Raw genomic sequence first — 15,570 nt, 5'->3', positions numbered from 1 at the left:
TGTGTTGGAGTTCTCACTGGAGAACGAGAGGGTTGCCTCTCTGCGGCTGCAGGTCGCTAAGAGCAAGTCTCTGTTGTTTGCGCTTATGCACCAAACGGCAGCTCGGAGTACCCGACCTTCTTGGAATCTCTGGCTGGCGTCCTGGAAAGGGCGCCGACTGGGGACTCTATAGGACTTCAACGCCCTTGTGTAATGCCAGACGGGCTTGACACTAGACACAACTTTGTTTTTTGTTGTGCTTTTGTGGAGTTTGTGTTGGAGTCTGAGTTGTGGTGGCGGCCAGTTGTTTGTTGGCGTTAGCGGACTCCATGAACATTAGCTATGGTTGCACACTGGTCGCCCTGTAACGGAGCTGAAAAAAAATAAAGGCACTTGCGAGCGCAGATGACGTCACAATCAGGGTCTGAAATTAGCACCCGCCAAATGTGGGTAAATTGTTGGCAGTGGCAGGTGAAATCATCAGGACATCCGCCACTTTGGCAGGCAGGGAAAATGCTAGTGATAGGAATAGAGAACTGTACTTGTCCGCTTTCTTGGCATCTCATGTCTCCGTGACTATCGATTCCTCTTATTGATGCTTTCCCACAGTTACGCTGCACAATGACGCAAAAGCACGCCGTATCATGTTTCAGTTTGTTTGATCGGAGACACGGCGGAGAGAAAAAAAAAAGCACTCAACAGCGTGGTGCTACTAAACCTGAGGGGATGCACCCTATTTTTACCTGAAAAAGCGACACTGTGAACAGCAAACCTGTGTTGAAATCAGCTGGAGTAGAGTTAGTAACGTTAGCTGTTGCCAGCCGTTAGCAGCACAGTTCTGACTGGTAAAATAGCGGAGCTACTAACGTTAACGGAGGTTCCACTGAGTTATTATTATGACACGTTCATGGTCTGCTCAGCAAAATGCTCATTGGGTGAAGGTCAATTACAACGTTATCGCGATCCTTCAAATGCAATCTCGTAAAATTACGTTTTTGGTGAGAAACTTGAATAAATCCAGTTGTTTGAAGGAGATGTTTTCACATCAATAAAAAATAGATATTAGATTAATTTTGACCTATTTAACTTCATAACAACTTGCCAAGATTTTTTTTGATCAAAACAAATATTAATAATCATAATCATTAAATTGTGTGTTTTTATGCAAATAACCATTATAAATGACAATAACAAAGTACAGTACTGTGTACATTACCCTCCTTCCACGGGGTAATTCGAACACTGTAATTTACAATGCATATAATGCTTTTTTGTGTAAAATATATCGAACATTTAATGACATCAGATCTAGAAAGTTATTCCTTCATTTAGCGCAGAGATTTCAAATGTGGCAGATAAAATTTCTGAGTGGCAGACAAAAATAAATACTTGTCTGCCACAGAGGCAGGAAGTGAACCAAGTTAATTTCAGACCCTGGTCACATCTGTTGGATTTTCCCGGAAAAAACGGCCCGCATTCTTCATATTAAAAGCAGTTTACACGCTGAGAGAGGAAACATAGTTGTAGAAGGTCTCATTTTTTAGGTTAGGTTACAACCTGTTCACACATTGGCAATAAAAAACAATTCAAAAACATTTATATGTGTAAAAACGTACGTCCCTTTAAGTGTATCCGTGTCTGTGAAGTCAAAGACAAATTAGACAATAAAGATGTCTATTATAACTTTTTTTTATGTGTGTTATTGCTTTTAAAATCACTAATAGACCACGAAGGGAAGAGAAGGAGGATGTTGATAACAGAATGGTGACAGCGTTTCGAGGTGTTTCAAAACAGTGAATTGTTTTCCAAAGCATGTAGGAGTTTTTTAATTTCTTCCTTCAGAGTTCATTCAGCTGTAGAACCATCCCATGTTGTCCACTGTGGTAAACTGTGTACACATAGTTAATACCAGGCTACATCTAAAAATACACATCTACTACGTCACACATGGTGGGGGTTTGTTTCATGTCAGAAGTGTGCACACGCACTTGCTGTTTAAAAAAACTCCACCAAGTACCATGATGTTAAATCCGATTCATCTCCGGATCAGACTCTGCTATCTGAGGTCAGTATGTATTTGTTTGCTCCACTTGACTTCTAATAATTTCATTAAAAATGAAAAAAGTCTGAATATATAAGCATGGAAAATGATACATGTGGTATTTTACCATCATATATGTTGTCTTCTGCTTTAACAAGTTGATCAGATGCTGCCATGAATGTGACACCAGGGGAGAGCAACGTGACAGGAGCGGCGAACTACAGGAGCACGTTCGTTATGGCTGTCAGCAAGAATGTGATCGTTGTCGTCCTCGGCATCACCATCAACTACATCAACGCCACTATGATCCACACATTCAACAAGCATCACGTGTGTGGAATTATATTTCTACTGAAGAGAAAGTTTTATTAGTTAAGCAAGGAAAGAAAGTTGGAAATATCTCTCCTCCCTTTAATTTTCTCTCTTTTCTTTTGTAGCTGCTTTTCTCCCAAACAGCTGGTTTTAAAAATATAGTGTTCTCCTTCTGGTTAATATAACAATTGTCAGATTATTTTTGCATCAACACTTCATTTTCTAGCTCCTGTAACCTGTCTTATGTCAATTTTATCCTACTACAGGTTCACATGTGTAAATTGCATGTTTACTTGGTTTAATTATTTCATACTTGAATACCAAAGGCACTAAACATCAATTTAGTGGACAGGTAGCTATGTTGGAACAAAAAAAAAAATAATTATTCAACTTGAAGCTTCACTACCATGTTTTATTCTATAATAGAGAGCAACATTACAAAAGTACAGTCATCTTCCAGTGACTGCACGAAGAGAGTCTTAATGCAAGAATGACAAAGGAGCACCAATATCACACAACTTGTGTTTTGGCATTTCTATGATATGTCATATTTATTTGAGTCATTTTGACAAATAATTTAAGTTTGTGCTCAAAGTTAAAAAAAAAAGAAGCTTGTTATTAAAATGTGAAAGGACATAGTAGGACTATAGTAGAAGCTGCAGGTCAAAGGTCATCCTCCAAGCTGCAGGCTCACTCATGCTGGTTTGAGTCTGAGCAACTTGTTCCATCAGCTAACTGAGGGTTTTCCTTTTATTTTTAGTTTAGTGTGTTTATTTTCACAGCAGTGTTTGTGTGTGCGGTGAACAGGTGAAATCAGCACAGTGAAATTACACAAATCCCACCGTCAGAATGAACACAACACACTGACTGTTTATCTCACTCTCTCTCTTGTTTACCGTCTCCTCCTGCTGGAGATAAATTAACGGAAAGCAGGCGATACCGGAGGTTTGTGGGTCTCTAACAGGTCTGAACGTCGGGGAGCACAACTTTCATCCCAATAGAAAAACCAGCGCAAAGTCCCGTTGTGAGTGGCGTGCGGCGGTGCGGCTCCTCGGTGCAGCAGCCGGCCGCCTTGCCATGGGTAGACGGTGAAGAAGAGAGCCAGACAGAGAGAGAGTCGGTGTTGTTGAGATAATTCTGGTCTCATTAGTGGTCTGATGAACAGAAAATTCATCTAAACTGGGTTGAAAAATGATGCAATGATGCTATACAGTACAAATCGTATATTGTTTTTCTTCATAATTTTATAATATGTCTGAGAAAAATGTTGATATTCCCAACGCCCTCATCTTCTTCCTCTGTCATCATACCTTTACTGCATTGTTACCTACTTGATAGCTTGCTAAATCATTATCCTCTTTGACCGACAGCATGGTTAATATTGTCGTTGCTTAGAAGCGGTGTTCTTCACAACTTAACCACTTGAATGCAAAGAATGTCGTGTACACGACTTCCCATGTTGTAAACACGAGCTCACCAGTTTCATCTGAAGGCACCATATTAACCACACCACCATTCTCCGTTTGCAAGAATGCATTTTTTTTTTCTAAATAATTGCAATTCCTCTACTCACATAGAATTGTTCTGTAAGCAACACTTCCACATAAACTTTAACTTGACTTTGACAATATGTGAACATCATGTTATAGCCAGTTGATCCAATCTGAATAATTCTGTCACTAAATGTAATGTCACTATCACAGGGGTTTAAGATAAATGCGACTGACGCATATCAAGTGGTACAAAACGAGTGCTGATGGTAGAACAAACATTGAGGAGACAACTAGTCATTACTGTTAGAAATATTGGTGTAGGTGTAATAACGTACATTTTAACAATGTGTCTGTATAGCATGAGATGTGTAATATACGGCAATCTAACCCCCAATTTTTTCTGCTCAATTCAGATCTTCAAGATGAACCCTCGATTTATCCTTTTCATCCACCTGGTGGTCAACGACATGATCCAGCTGACGACCAGCATCTCCCTCTTCATCTTCACCTATACCTTCCACACCATCTACGTCCACCTCTGCTGCCTCCTCATCTTGCCAGCCATCTTCACCACACAGAACACCCCCCTCAACTTAGCTTTTATGGCAGCAGAGTGCTATATCGCAGTCTGCATTCCTCTCCGCTACAACACCATATGTACGTGTAACAGATAGAAGAAGTGACAGTAAATAATATTTGTAATTTTTATTTCTTATGTTATGTGTTTTATTGCAATATGTATTAATTTCACCAAAATCCCTCACTTGTTGTGTTGTTCCTAAGTTTGTCCTTGGTATTGGGAGTACTGTTTTAGTTTGTGCTACAGCGCCCTCTAGTGGTTGTTAGCAGACGTACTGCGTCTCTTCCGCTCTCTCGTCAGTCTGCACTGAACCTGACTGCGAGAGGTATGTATCTAAAGTGGCGCGATGTAAAGTGTGAATTCTAATGTTTTAATGTTGATTTAATTACACAGAGCAGTTTACTCTTTCATAGTATCATTAGGACAGACGAACTGGGTAATTTTCTGTCGTGCTTTTTACTTGTAAAGTGAGTTTTGAGAGGCTAAGCTAACTAGCTAAACATGTGTGTGTGCTGGTGTCGCCGTTTTATCTTCCCGTGGGATACACATGTAAGCTTGTCCTTTTCTCATGTTAGGTGTGTTTCTATGAGGATAAAAACCACATGACAGCATTTTGCTCTCTCTGGGCTCAAAACAGGTATGTGTATATGTGTTGTACTCCCATTACCGTGTTCAGTAATTATAGTATTCATTTTAAGTATATTGTGTGAGGTGATTGTGGAACAGTGTAATTTTCATGACAGCCATAGGGGTCTGTATAATCTTTTTTTTATTGAATATGTATTTTTTTTTTGTGTGTGTGTCATTTAATGACAAACACACATCTATATGATTTATTTCACATGTCATGGCGATGTAGGCTAAGCCTAAAGCCAATTGTTATTGATAATATAATTGAATGTTATGTAATTGGAGACACAAAGTAATGACACACTCATTTATATTTTATTGTGTCTTATTTGATTTACATGTTTTGAGTTATTTTCATGTTTATAATGAGTCTGCACTGAACCTGACTGCGAGAGGTGTGTTTCTATGAGGATAAAAACCACATGACAGCATTTTGCTCTCTCTGGGCTCAAAACAGGAATAAACCTGAGTTCAACAAGACATGCCAGTGTCCAGCGTCTGATTGTGCACCAGAACACAACGCAGTGTGGTCGGGACCTGCAGACCGTTCCGGCTACATTGGTGCCGTGACCCGGATTTCTCCGCTTCAGATCATCGTCAGCGTGATCGCCGGTGGTTGCTGCAGCAAGTATTAACATTTCAAGGACACTGATGCTGTAACAAGTACTAACACACTTCAGAGACATTAATGCTGTGACAAATACTGCATATATTGTGAGTGTTAAGTGTTGTTGGTGCTTTAGTCTTCACAAGTTCATTTTTATCCTGTTTTTTTTGTGTATGTTGAGTATTCACTTACCTCTTATTAGCTTTGGTTAAGAGATAACAAACCTAGCTAAGATGACTGATGGTAAAAATGTTAAGATACCATTTGGCCATGATGGGGGTACTGGTTCAGTAAGCTTCGGACGGGGCAAGCTTTTGGGAGACGTATACTCAACTCCAGTTAGGGGTGCTGGGGCAGTAAGCTCCGGGCGGGGCAAGCTTTTTGGTGAAGTAGAATCAACTTCAGTAAGGGGTGCTAGTGTAGTAGGCCACCCTGCATTCTCTTCCACTCACATGCACACCGATGTACTTTCTCCCAGACAGCACATGCCTAGTCCAGACATGAGTTATCCAGACATAGGGGATCTCATAACACAGTTAGCCAACCAAATTGGAGAGAGTATTGCAAGCCAGATGCAGAAAACTGCAGGTAGCCAAGAAGATCGAACTACTCATGCACCTAGTTTGAACACGGGCCTGGGTCTCTCTGAGTTAAACATGACTGGGGTGAAGTTAGTGATGCAGTCAGATGTGAAGGAGCCACCACACTTCAGGGGTGATGGAACCGACAAACACACAGTACATGAATGGGAGGAAATCATGGATGCTTACCTGAATAAGAGGGGTGTCCCGCCTCATGAGCATTCCCAAGAAATAATTTCAAGATTGATGGGAAAGGCTAGAGATGTTGTCAAGGTCACCCTGCGCAGCATTCCATCTTTAAGGCCTGCTGAAGACTCCAAGCTTGTCTTTGATATACTCAAACAACATTTTAGTGAGGTAACATATTCTTCGATGCCTTTGGCAGATTTTTATAACACTCTCCCTTTGGCCGGAGAAAGCCCAATGGACTATTGGATCCGTTTGAATAAAGCTGTGGATGTGGCAGATGAGTGTCTGAGGAGGCAGGGACAGAATATTGAAGATCCCTCTCATGAAGTCACAATGATGTTTGTGAAACACTGCCCCGACCCTGCACTTTCAAGTGTTCTGAAGTTTAAAACAGCAGAGAAATGGACAGCAGATGAGATCCAGGAGCGCCTCACTGAAAACCAGAGAGAGGCTAGGACCAAGTCTCAAGGTAAAACATGTCGGCCTCCACAACCAAAGCAGGTTGGTGCACATGCCCAGACTTCAGCAATGGAGGCTGTAGCTACTGATAATGCCAGGGAGCTTACCTGCGACCAGAATGCAATGGGGCCCTCATCCTCTTCTCAGGCAGAGAGTGTCTGCATTCAGTCCCTCATCAGCTTGCTGGACCGCGTGCTGGAGCAGAAGGCTCAGTCAGCAGTAGTTACACCACCTATTGGGGAGCAAGCAAATTTTACTCAAAGGAGATGCAAGGTTTGCCAGTCCGGTGACCACTCAACAACTATGCACTGCAGGCAGGAAAATCTCTGCATGAGCTGTTTCAAGCCTGGCCATTGGAGAAGAGAATGCCACCAACGAAAGTCAAGAAATAATGCCACATCACAACCTGTCCAAACACAGCCCAGAAATGAGCAAGGTGGAGCAGGTTTAAACTAGACAGCTCACATTTGGCGAGGGGACGTGTGGGTGTTAAAGGACCAACCCTTGAAGGAAATGAGGATTTGAAAGAGGTGTATGCAAATGTCTGCAAAGCAATGCCAGAGGATTGCACAGTAATCATTCAGAATATACACAAAGTTGAGCCATTTGACGAGTTATTCCATGCACCAGTGATGATCAGTGATTCTGCTCAGTTGCAAGGATTGCTTGATACGGGATCAATGGCTTGTACAATAAGCGAAGAAGCAGAGCAGAGACTCCTATCAGAGAACGTTTTGACACAGCGGCAAGAGCCGACACAGCGCATTATTCTTGTTGGCTGTGGAGGACTACAGGTGAGCCCCAAGTGCATATATGATATGGAGCTGGGTCTGTATGGGGTAAAGTGCATGGTCCCGGTCCTGGTGGTTGCTGGTCAGAAGGACGACATCATCATAGGCACCAACATGTTGAAATATGTGATGAGTCAGCTGAAAAATGACGAAAACTACTGGAAACTCGTCTCGTGCAATGTACAGGGGTCCTCTGAGTGCGAGCAGTTTCTGGAGATGATGGCTGGTCTCACAAGGTGGAACGGGGCTGATGTACCAGACAAGGTGGGTACAGTTAAGCTAACCCAAGCAGTGACTCTACTCCCCAAACAAGAATACCTGCTATGGGGCAAGTTGCCAAGTAATGTCCCTATGTCACCTGGGAGCACAGTAGTGGTGGAACCTACCTCTTCCAAGTGCATCCCTCGGGGTATCATGGTTGGCAGAGTGGTCACACCTTTGTGGGGAGATGGCTGGGTTCCCATGAAGGTCACCAATTACACAGAAAAGCCACTCACCCTGAAAAGAAACTGCAAGCTGGCAGATGTTTCTCCCTGCGTTGCAGTTGAAGATTTCACACTGCTCCAAGGCTCCTGTGAGAAAGAAAATGACGCAGATAAAGTGACTCATGACAAACACGCTGATAATACTGACCTGAAACAGAGACTGCAGAATGTTGGCCTGGGGGATGTCAACATCGATAATTGCCAAGTGAGCTCTTCCACCAAGATCCAACTGGTGGAAATTATGGAACAGTACCAGGATGTGTTTTCAAAACACCATCTAGATTGTGGAGAAGCAAAGGGCTTTGTACATAGGATCCGGCTTACAGATGACCGTCCTTTCCGTCTTCCATATCGCAGAGTGCCTCCAGCTCACTACCAAAAGCTGCGCCAGGTCCTCACTGAGATGGAAGAGCAGGGAATCATTCGGAAGTCAATGAGCGAATATGCATCCCCACTCGTGATGGTCTGGAAAAAAAATGGTGACCTCAGGATATGCACAGACTTCCGGTGGCTGAATGCAAGGACCATCAAAGATGCTCATCCCCTGCCTCATCAGTCGGACTGCTTGGCGGCTCTTGGCGGAAACACTGTCTTCAGCACCATGGACCTAACATCAGGTTTTTACAACCTGACCATGCACGAGGAAGACAAGAAATTCACCGCCTTCACAACACCCCTGGGCTTACATGAGTACAACAGAATGCCCCAGGGACTTTGTAACAGTCCCGCATCTTTCATGAGAATGATGCTGAGCATTTTTGGTGATCTAAACTTCAGTAGCTTGCTGTGCTATCTTGACGACCTCCTGGTCTTTGCCCCATCTGAGCAAGAAGCCCTCAATAGGCTGGAGGTTGTTTTTCAGAGGCTGAGAGAGCACAACCTGAAGCTGAGTCCAAAAAAATGCCACCTGTTGCAGCGGTCCGTGAAATTCCTCGGACACATTATTGACGGTGATGGGGTAGCTGTTGACCCAGAGAAAGTTGAAGTTATCGTCAAAATGTCAAAGAAGGATTTAATGGAGGATGACGGCTGCACACCTTCAGTTCGGAGAGTAAAGTCATTTTTGGGAATGGTGTTCTACTATCAGCACTTTATGCCCAACTGCTCCGCCACAGCAAAGCCTCTGTTTGCCCTTACAGCTGGTCAAAAACGGAGAGGGAAGGTTAGAAAGTTAAACCAGAATCCCGGTGTCTTCAGAAAGCTCACACCTGCAGACTGGACTGATGACTGTGACTCTGCCTTCCTCAGCCTCAAGGAGAAGCTTCTGAACTGTGCAGTCCTCGCTCACCCGGATTTCTCCAAACCACTGATCCTATCCATCGACGCTTCTCTTGATGGCCTCGGGGCCGTTTTGTCACAGTTACCAGAAGGTGAAACCAAAGCCCGTCCGATTGCTTTTGCGAGCAAGACCCTCACTGGCTCACAAAAGAGGTATCCCGCCCATCGCCTGGAATTTCTAGCGCTCAAGTGGAGTGTTTGTGAAAAATTCAGTCACTGGTTGAAGGGTCACTGTTTCACAGTGTGGACCGACAATAATCCATTGACCTATATAATGACAAAACCAAAACTTGACGCTTGCGAACAGCGGTGGGTGGCCAAGCTGTCCCCATACATGTTCGATCTTAAACATATACCTGGGGTGAAAAACATTGTGGCAGATGCCTTAAGTAGAGACCCTTTTGCTAGGTCAGTGGGCCAAAGATTGATCAGCGAGCCATATGAGAACCTTTTGGTAGAAGCCGAGGGAACAAAGGAGGAAGGAGTCCAGGATGTTTTCCGGTGCAAGGTCCAATGTCTTCAGGCATATAACTCAGGCTGTGTGATCACAGATGCGCCACAGCACAAGCCACCTGGAAATCAGGATTCCGCTGATGTTAAGTCCATCTGTGAAGCTCACATTGAGTGGGAGAAAGCTGCAGAGTCAAGAGCAGTTCAGTTCCTCCAGGTTCTGCCCCAGGTGGCACACTCAGAACAAGACACCCTTCCAGCCTTCTCTATTGATGAGCTTCGGCACGGCCAGCAACAGGATCCAGACATTGGGGAGGTCCGGCTGTTTGTGGAGCGGGGTAAGCTGCCATCTAGAAGAGAGAGATGTAGGCTAAGTCCAAGAGCACAGATGCTATGCAAGCAGTGGCATCGGATGAAAGTCCAAGATGGAGTCCTCTATAGGATTACCAAAGACTCTTTAACCAGGCAGAAAAGGTACCAGTTTGTCTTACCCGCCAGTTTGAAGGTCAATGCCCTTTCTGGTGTGCATGACCTCGCAGGGCATCAAGGGCAAGCCAGAACCCTACACCTTGCCAGACAACGCTTTTTCTGGCCGCAAATGGAAAGAGACATAAAGGAATATGTGAAATGCTGCCAACGATGTATCCTAGCAAAGACTCCTGAACCAGCTGCCCGAGCTCCCTTGGAGAGCATTCACACTTCTGCACCCATGGAGTTGGTATGCATAGATTTCTGGAGCGCTGAGGATAACAAACAAAGATCAGTTGATGTCTTGGTCATAACCGACCACTTTACTAAGTTGGCTCACGCGTTCCCTTGTGTTAACCAGACTGCAAAGCAAGTTGCTAAGAAGTTGTGGGATAATGTGTTCTGCATATATGGTTTTCCACAGCGAATCCATTCAGATCAGGGAGCCAATTTCGAAAGTAAACTCCTAGCAGAACTCCTCAGCCTCACAGGGATCGCAAAGTCACACACAACTGCATACCATCCCATGGGAAATGGGCAAACTGAGAGGTTTAATAGGACACTTGGCAGTATGTTGCGTGCCTTACCATTAGCAGCAAAACAACACTGGGCACAACAGATACAAACCTTGACCTTTGCTTACAACGCCACCATCCATGAAACAACTGGATACGCCCCATTCTACTTAATGTATGGTCGGGTCCCCAGACTTCCGGTGGATGTGGTTTTCAAGCAAGTCCTGAAAGACACAGTCGTGGTTGACTACAAGACCTACGCCGAGAAACTGACGGCAAGCCTCCATGAAGCCGCTGGCATTGCTCAGCAGCATGCAAGGAAAGAGCAGCAGCATCAAGCTGATGGTTACAACAAGAGAGTCCGTGGCACTTGCCTGAATGTTGGTGACAGAGTTCTGCTCGCAAATAAAGGGGAAAGAGGAAAGAGGAAGTTGGCAGATAAATGGGAACCCACTATCTACACTGTCATGGATCGGAAACCTCAGACTCACATCTATAAAGTTGCGGACGATGGCGGGAAAACCAAAGTTGTACACCGGAACTTGATATTGGATGTGAGCTTCCTACCAATCCCAGAACAAATCAGTGGGGAGCTGGATTCAGGTGCTTCAGACGAGGAGAGCGAGTTTCAGTCTCCGTCCATTGATACTTTGAGTGGCCTGGCGGTCGAAGCTTCTGAGGACCGTACCCACTCATGGATATGCACATCATCTGATGTTGACTGTGAGTCTTTGGGAGATGATAGAGAGTCAGGAATGGAGGTTGAGATGTCATACTCCCCACCCATAGACTCTGATCAGCTGCCACTTGTAAGGCCCCAGTCTGATCCTGCCAATGGTGGTGGAAACAAGGAAGAAAGAGAGGAAACCTTACCTGTGAGAGACTTGCCCGGTTCCAGTGAGCTCCCCGAGCCATACATGACTGACACTGATGTTGACCCTTTAGCCACCGTTTCTGACCTAGATGAGCCAGAACCCTGTAACATCACCTCACCCACAACAGTGACTGATAGACAGATACCTACACAAGGTTCAGGACCTGACAGGCACGTAGTCAGAACACGTACAGGCAGGGTTGTCAAAGCAGTCAATCGCCTGATAGAGAACATGGCGCAAAAACCTTTCACACGGGGTATTATAGACAGGTTTAACAGTAGGTCACAGTCCTTACTCACCTTGTTTTAAACAGGGCAGAAGAGGTATAGAAATGAGTTTTGTGTTTTGTTTTTATACAGTACATTTCTTCTTTTGTTTTGGGTCATAAAATGTTCACATTGACGGGATTGAATGCCAAGATCTCATGTGGTGTAAAAGGCATCATATATACTAGGAGAAGCAGTAGCCTGATCAACTTCTGTTTTCTCTGAACTTACTTAGCAAGTAGCTAATATGCTGTGTGGGGAATTAGATTCCCAGGGTTATCTTGGACCGAAAGAATGTGAAAATTGTGCTTTGTAAAATTTATTTATTTATCTTGCACAACCCTCTGTATGTTTTCGGGATTTGGCGAAATTAAAGAGGGGTGAATGTAACAGATAGAAGAAGTGACAGTAAATAATATTTGTAATTTTTATTTCTTATGTTATGTGTTTTATTGCAATATGTATTAATTTCACCAAAATCCCTCACTTGTTGTGTTGTTCCTAAGTTTGTCCTTGGTATTGGGAGTACTGTTTTAGTTTGTGCTACAGCGCCCTCTAGTGGTTGTTAGCAGACGTACTGCGTCTCTTCCGCTCTCTCGTCAGTCTGCACTGAACCTGACTGCGAGAGGTATGTATCTAAAGTGGCGCGATGTAAAGTGTGAATTCTAATGTTTTAATGTTGATTTAATTACACAGAGCAGTTTACTCTTTCATAGTATCATTAGGACAGACGAACTGGGTAATTTTCTGTCGTGCTTTTTACTTGTAAAGTGAGTTTTGAGAGGCTAAGCTAACTAGCTAAACATGTGTGTGTGCTGGTGTCGCCGTTTTATCTTCCCGTGGGATACACATGTAAGCTTGTCCTTTTCTCATGTTAGGTGTGTTTCTATGAGGATAAAAACCACATGACAGCATTTTGCTCTCTCTGGGCTCAAAACAGGTATGTGTATATGTGTTGTACTCCCATTACCGTGTTCAGTAATTATAGTATTCATTTTAAGTATATTGTGTGAGGTGATTGTGGAACAGTGTAATTTTCATGACAGCCATAGGGGTCTGTATAATCTTTTTTTTATTGAATATGTATTTTTTTTTTGTGTGTGTGTCATTTAATGACAAACACACATCTATATGATTTATTTCACATGTCATGGCGATGTAGGCTAAGCCTAAAGCCAATTGTTATTGATAATATAATTGAATGTTATGTAATTGGAGACACAAAGTAATGACACACTCATTTATATTTTATTGTGTCTTATTTGATTTACATGTTTTGAGTTATTTTCATGTTTATAATGAGTCTGCACTGAACCTGACTGCGAGAGGTGTGTTTCTATGAGGATAAAAACCACATGACAGCATTTTGCTCTCTCTGGGCTCAAAACAGGAATAAACCTGAGTTCAACAAGACATGCCAGTGTCCAGCGTCTGATTGTGCACCAGAACACAACGCAGTGTGGTCGGGACCTGCAGACCGTTCCGGCTACATACGGTCAAAAGAACATATATTGTAATTGGCGTAATCTGGACGATGAGTTCGCTGTCCGTGCTGCCGGATGTCTTCATCCTTTTGGCCACTGAACCTCTGGAGTTCTTGAATAGCAGAGTGTTCTGCCACAGGGAAACTGTATTTAGGACCACCTACAGTCAAAAGAAGAGGGGAGTATCCAACATATTGTTTCTGGTCATGGTTTGGCTCACTCTGTTCTACACGTACTTCAGGATTATGTTTGTGGCCAAAGCTGCTAATGCAGATGCTAAAAAGGCCAGAAACACTATCCTCCTTCATGGCTTCCAGGTGTTGTTGTGTATGATGGTTTATGTGCAGCCACTGTTAAATCAAGTGCTCACATACCATTTCCCAAGTTTTGTTGTCTTAATTCGCTTCGTTTCCTTTATCATATACCAAATCCTCCCTCGCTTTATTAGTCCTATTGTGTACGGGTTACGAGACACAACGTTCAGGAAGTACATCAGAAGGTATCTGTGTGTAGTAAACTGCCATCCAAAGATGGCACATCTTAGGAAATAACGTTTATCCTCATGCTGTCGGTAAATGAAGGTCATCGTTGTATCCAGATTAATTATAAGGCTGGGCTCTGAATACAGGAGTTTAAACCAAATGTGGTTGCATCACACAAACGAGGAGAGTGGTTGCAGATTATCAGATCTAGAATTGATTACAGCCAGCTGATCAGTTTACCAGTAAGATACATGACAAACTAACCTAAACAGTTGGACTACACACCCTACTGCCAGCTTTAGTTTCAGTCTTGTGTAGCCGAGGGTTACGCTGCTCCTATACTTTATGAAGATAATAAATTAGTAACACAGAGGCTCTGTAGTCTGCAGCCTCGTCAATAACAGCGCATCACAGCTTCACGTCTTCCGTTCCTTCACAATAAACTCCCGGGACACATACACTGAAACACGGCTTACTAGAGGAACTAAAGTCAGTCACAACTCAACTATATAACTTACACGTGTTTACGGTTAGCTGTTAGCCGCTGAGCTAACGCGCTCTGCTTGTGTAAACAGCAGCAGAGGATGAGAGACAGCGGACAGCGCAGATTGAAACGTTGCTTTCCTCCATGTTTAACCGTTTCATCATGTTTATGCTTGTTGAACAGGTGTAATAATGTATCTTGGCTTTACACTTGCAAAGTTTTATTGCACTTACATAGTTGTCAACTCGATATCTACTATATCACTATCATCCAGCGGTCTAGCAGCGGTCTGTTATACGTAGCAACGGTCTGTTATACGTAGCAACGGTCTGTTATACATAGCAACGGTCTGTTATACTTAGCAACGGTCTGTTATACTTAGCAACGGTCTGTTATACATAGCAGCGGTCTGTTATACGTAAAAGCGGTCTGTTAAACGTAGCAACGGTCAGTTATACGTAGCAGCGGTCTGTTATACGTAGCAACGGTCTGTTATACATAGCAGCGGTCTGTTATACGTAAAAGCGGTCTGTTAAACATAGCAACGGTCTGTTAAACGTAGCAACGGTCAGTTATACGTAGCAGCGGTCTGTTATACATAGCAGCGGTCTGTTATACGTAGCCGCGGTCTGTTATACATCCCAACGGTCTGTTATACATAGCAACGGTCTGTTATACATAGCAACGGTGTGTTACACGTAGCAACGGTCTGTTATACGTGGCAACGGTCTGTTATACATAACAACGGTCTGTTATACATAGCAATGGTGTGTTATACGTAGCAATGGTGTGTTATATGTATCAACGGTCTGTTATACATAGCAGCGGTCTGTTATACGTAACAGCAGTCTGTTATACGTAGCAACGGTTTGTTATACGTAGTAGCAGTCTGTTATACATCCCAACGGTCTGTTATACATAGCAACGGTCTGTTATAGATGGCAACGGTCTGTTATACGTAGCAGCGGTCTGTTATACGTAGCAGCGGTCTGTTATACGTAGCCGCGGTCTGTTATACGTAGCAACGGTCTGTTATACATCCCAACGGTCTGTTATACATAGCAACGGTCTGTTATACATAGGAGTAGTCTGTTGCACGTAGCAACGGTCTGTTATACATA

The 15,570-nt window shown here is 43.4% G+C and overlaps 1 protein-coding gene across 1 annotated transcript; it reads left to right on the top strand.

Annotated features, from left to right (window-relative positions):
• The first annotated feature begins 2,194 nt into the window (after positions 1-2,194).
• On the top strand, positions 2,195-14,034 carry LOC119475288 (odorant receptor 131-2-like). Its single transcript, XM_037747850.1, has 3 exons — positions 2,195-2,350; positions 4,239-4,486; positions 13,476-14,034. The coding sequence occupies exons 1-3, from the start codon at positions 2,195-2,197 to the stop codon at positions 14,032-14,034; spliced, it is 963 nt and encodes a 320-aa protein (XP_037603778.1).
• Positions 14,035-15,570: the final 1,536 nt, after the last annotated feature.

This window comes from Sebastes umbrosus, chromosome 1, assembly GCF_015220745.1.
Source record: "Sebastes umbrosus isolate fSebUmb1 chromosome 1, fSebUmb1.pri, whole genome shotgun sequence".
Lineage (NCBI taxonomy): Eukaryota > Metazoa > Chordata > Actinopteri > Perciformes > Sebastidae > Sebastes > Sebastes umbrosus.
Note: the sequence above shows the minus strand (reverse complement) of the source record. Positions and strands in the feature narration are given on the sequence as shown.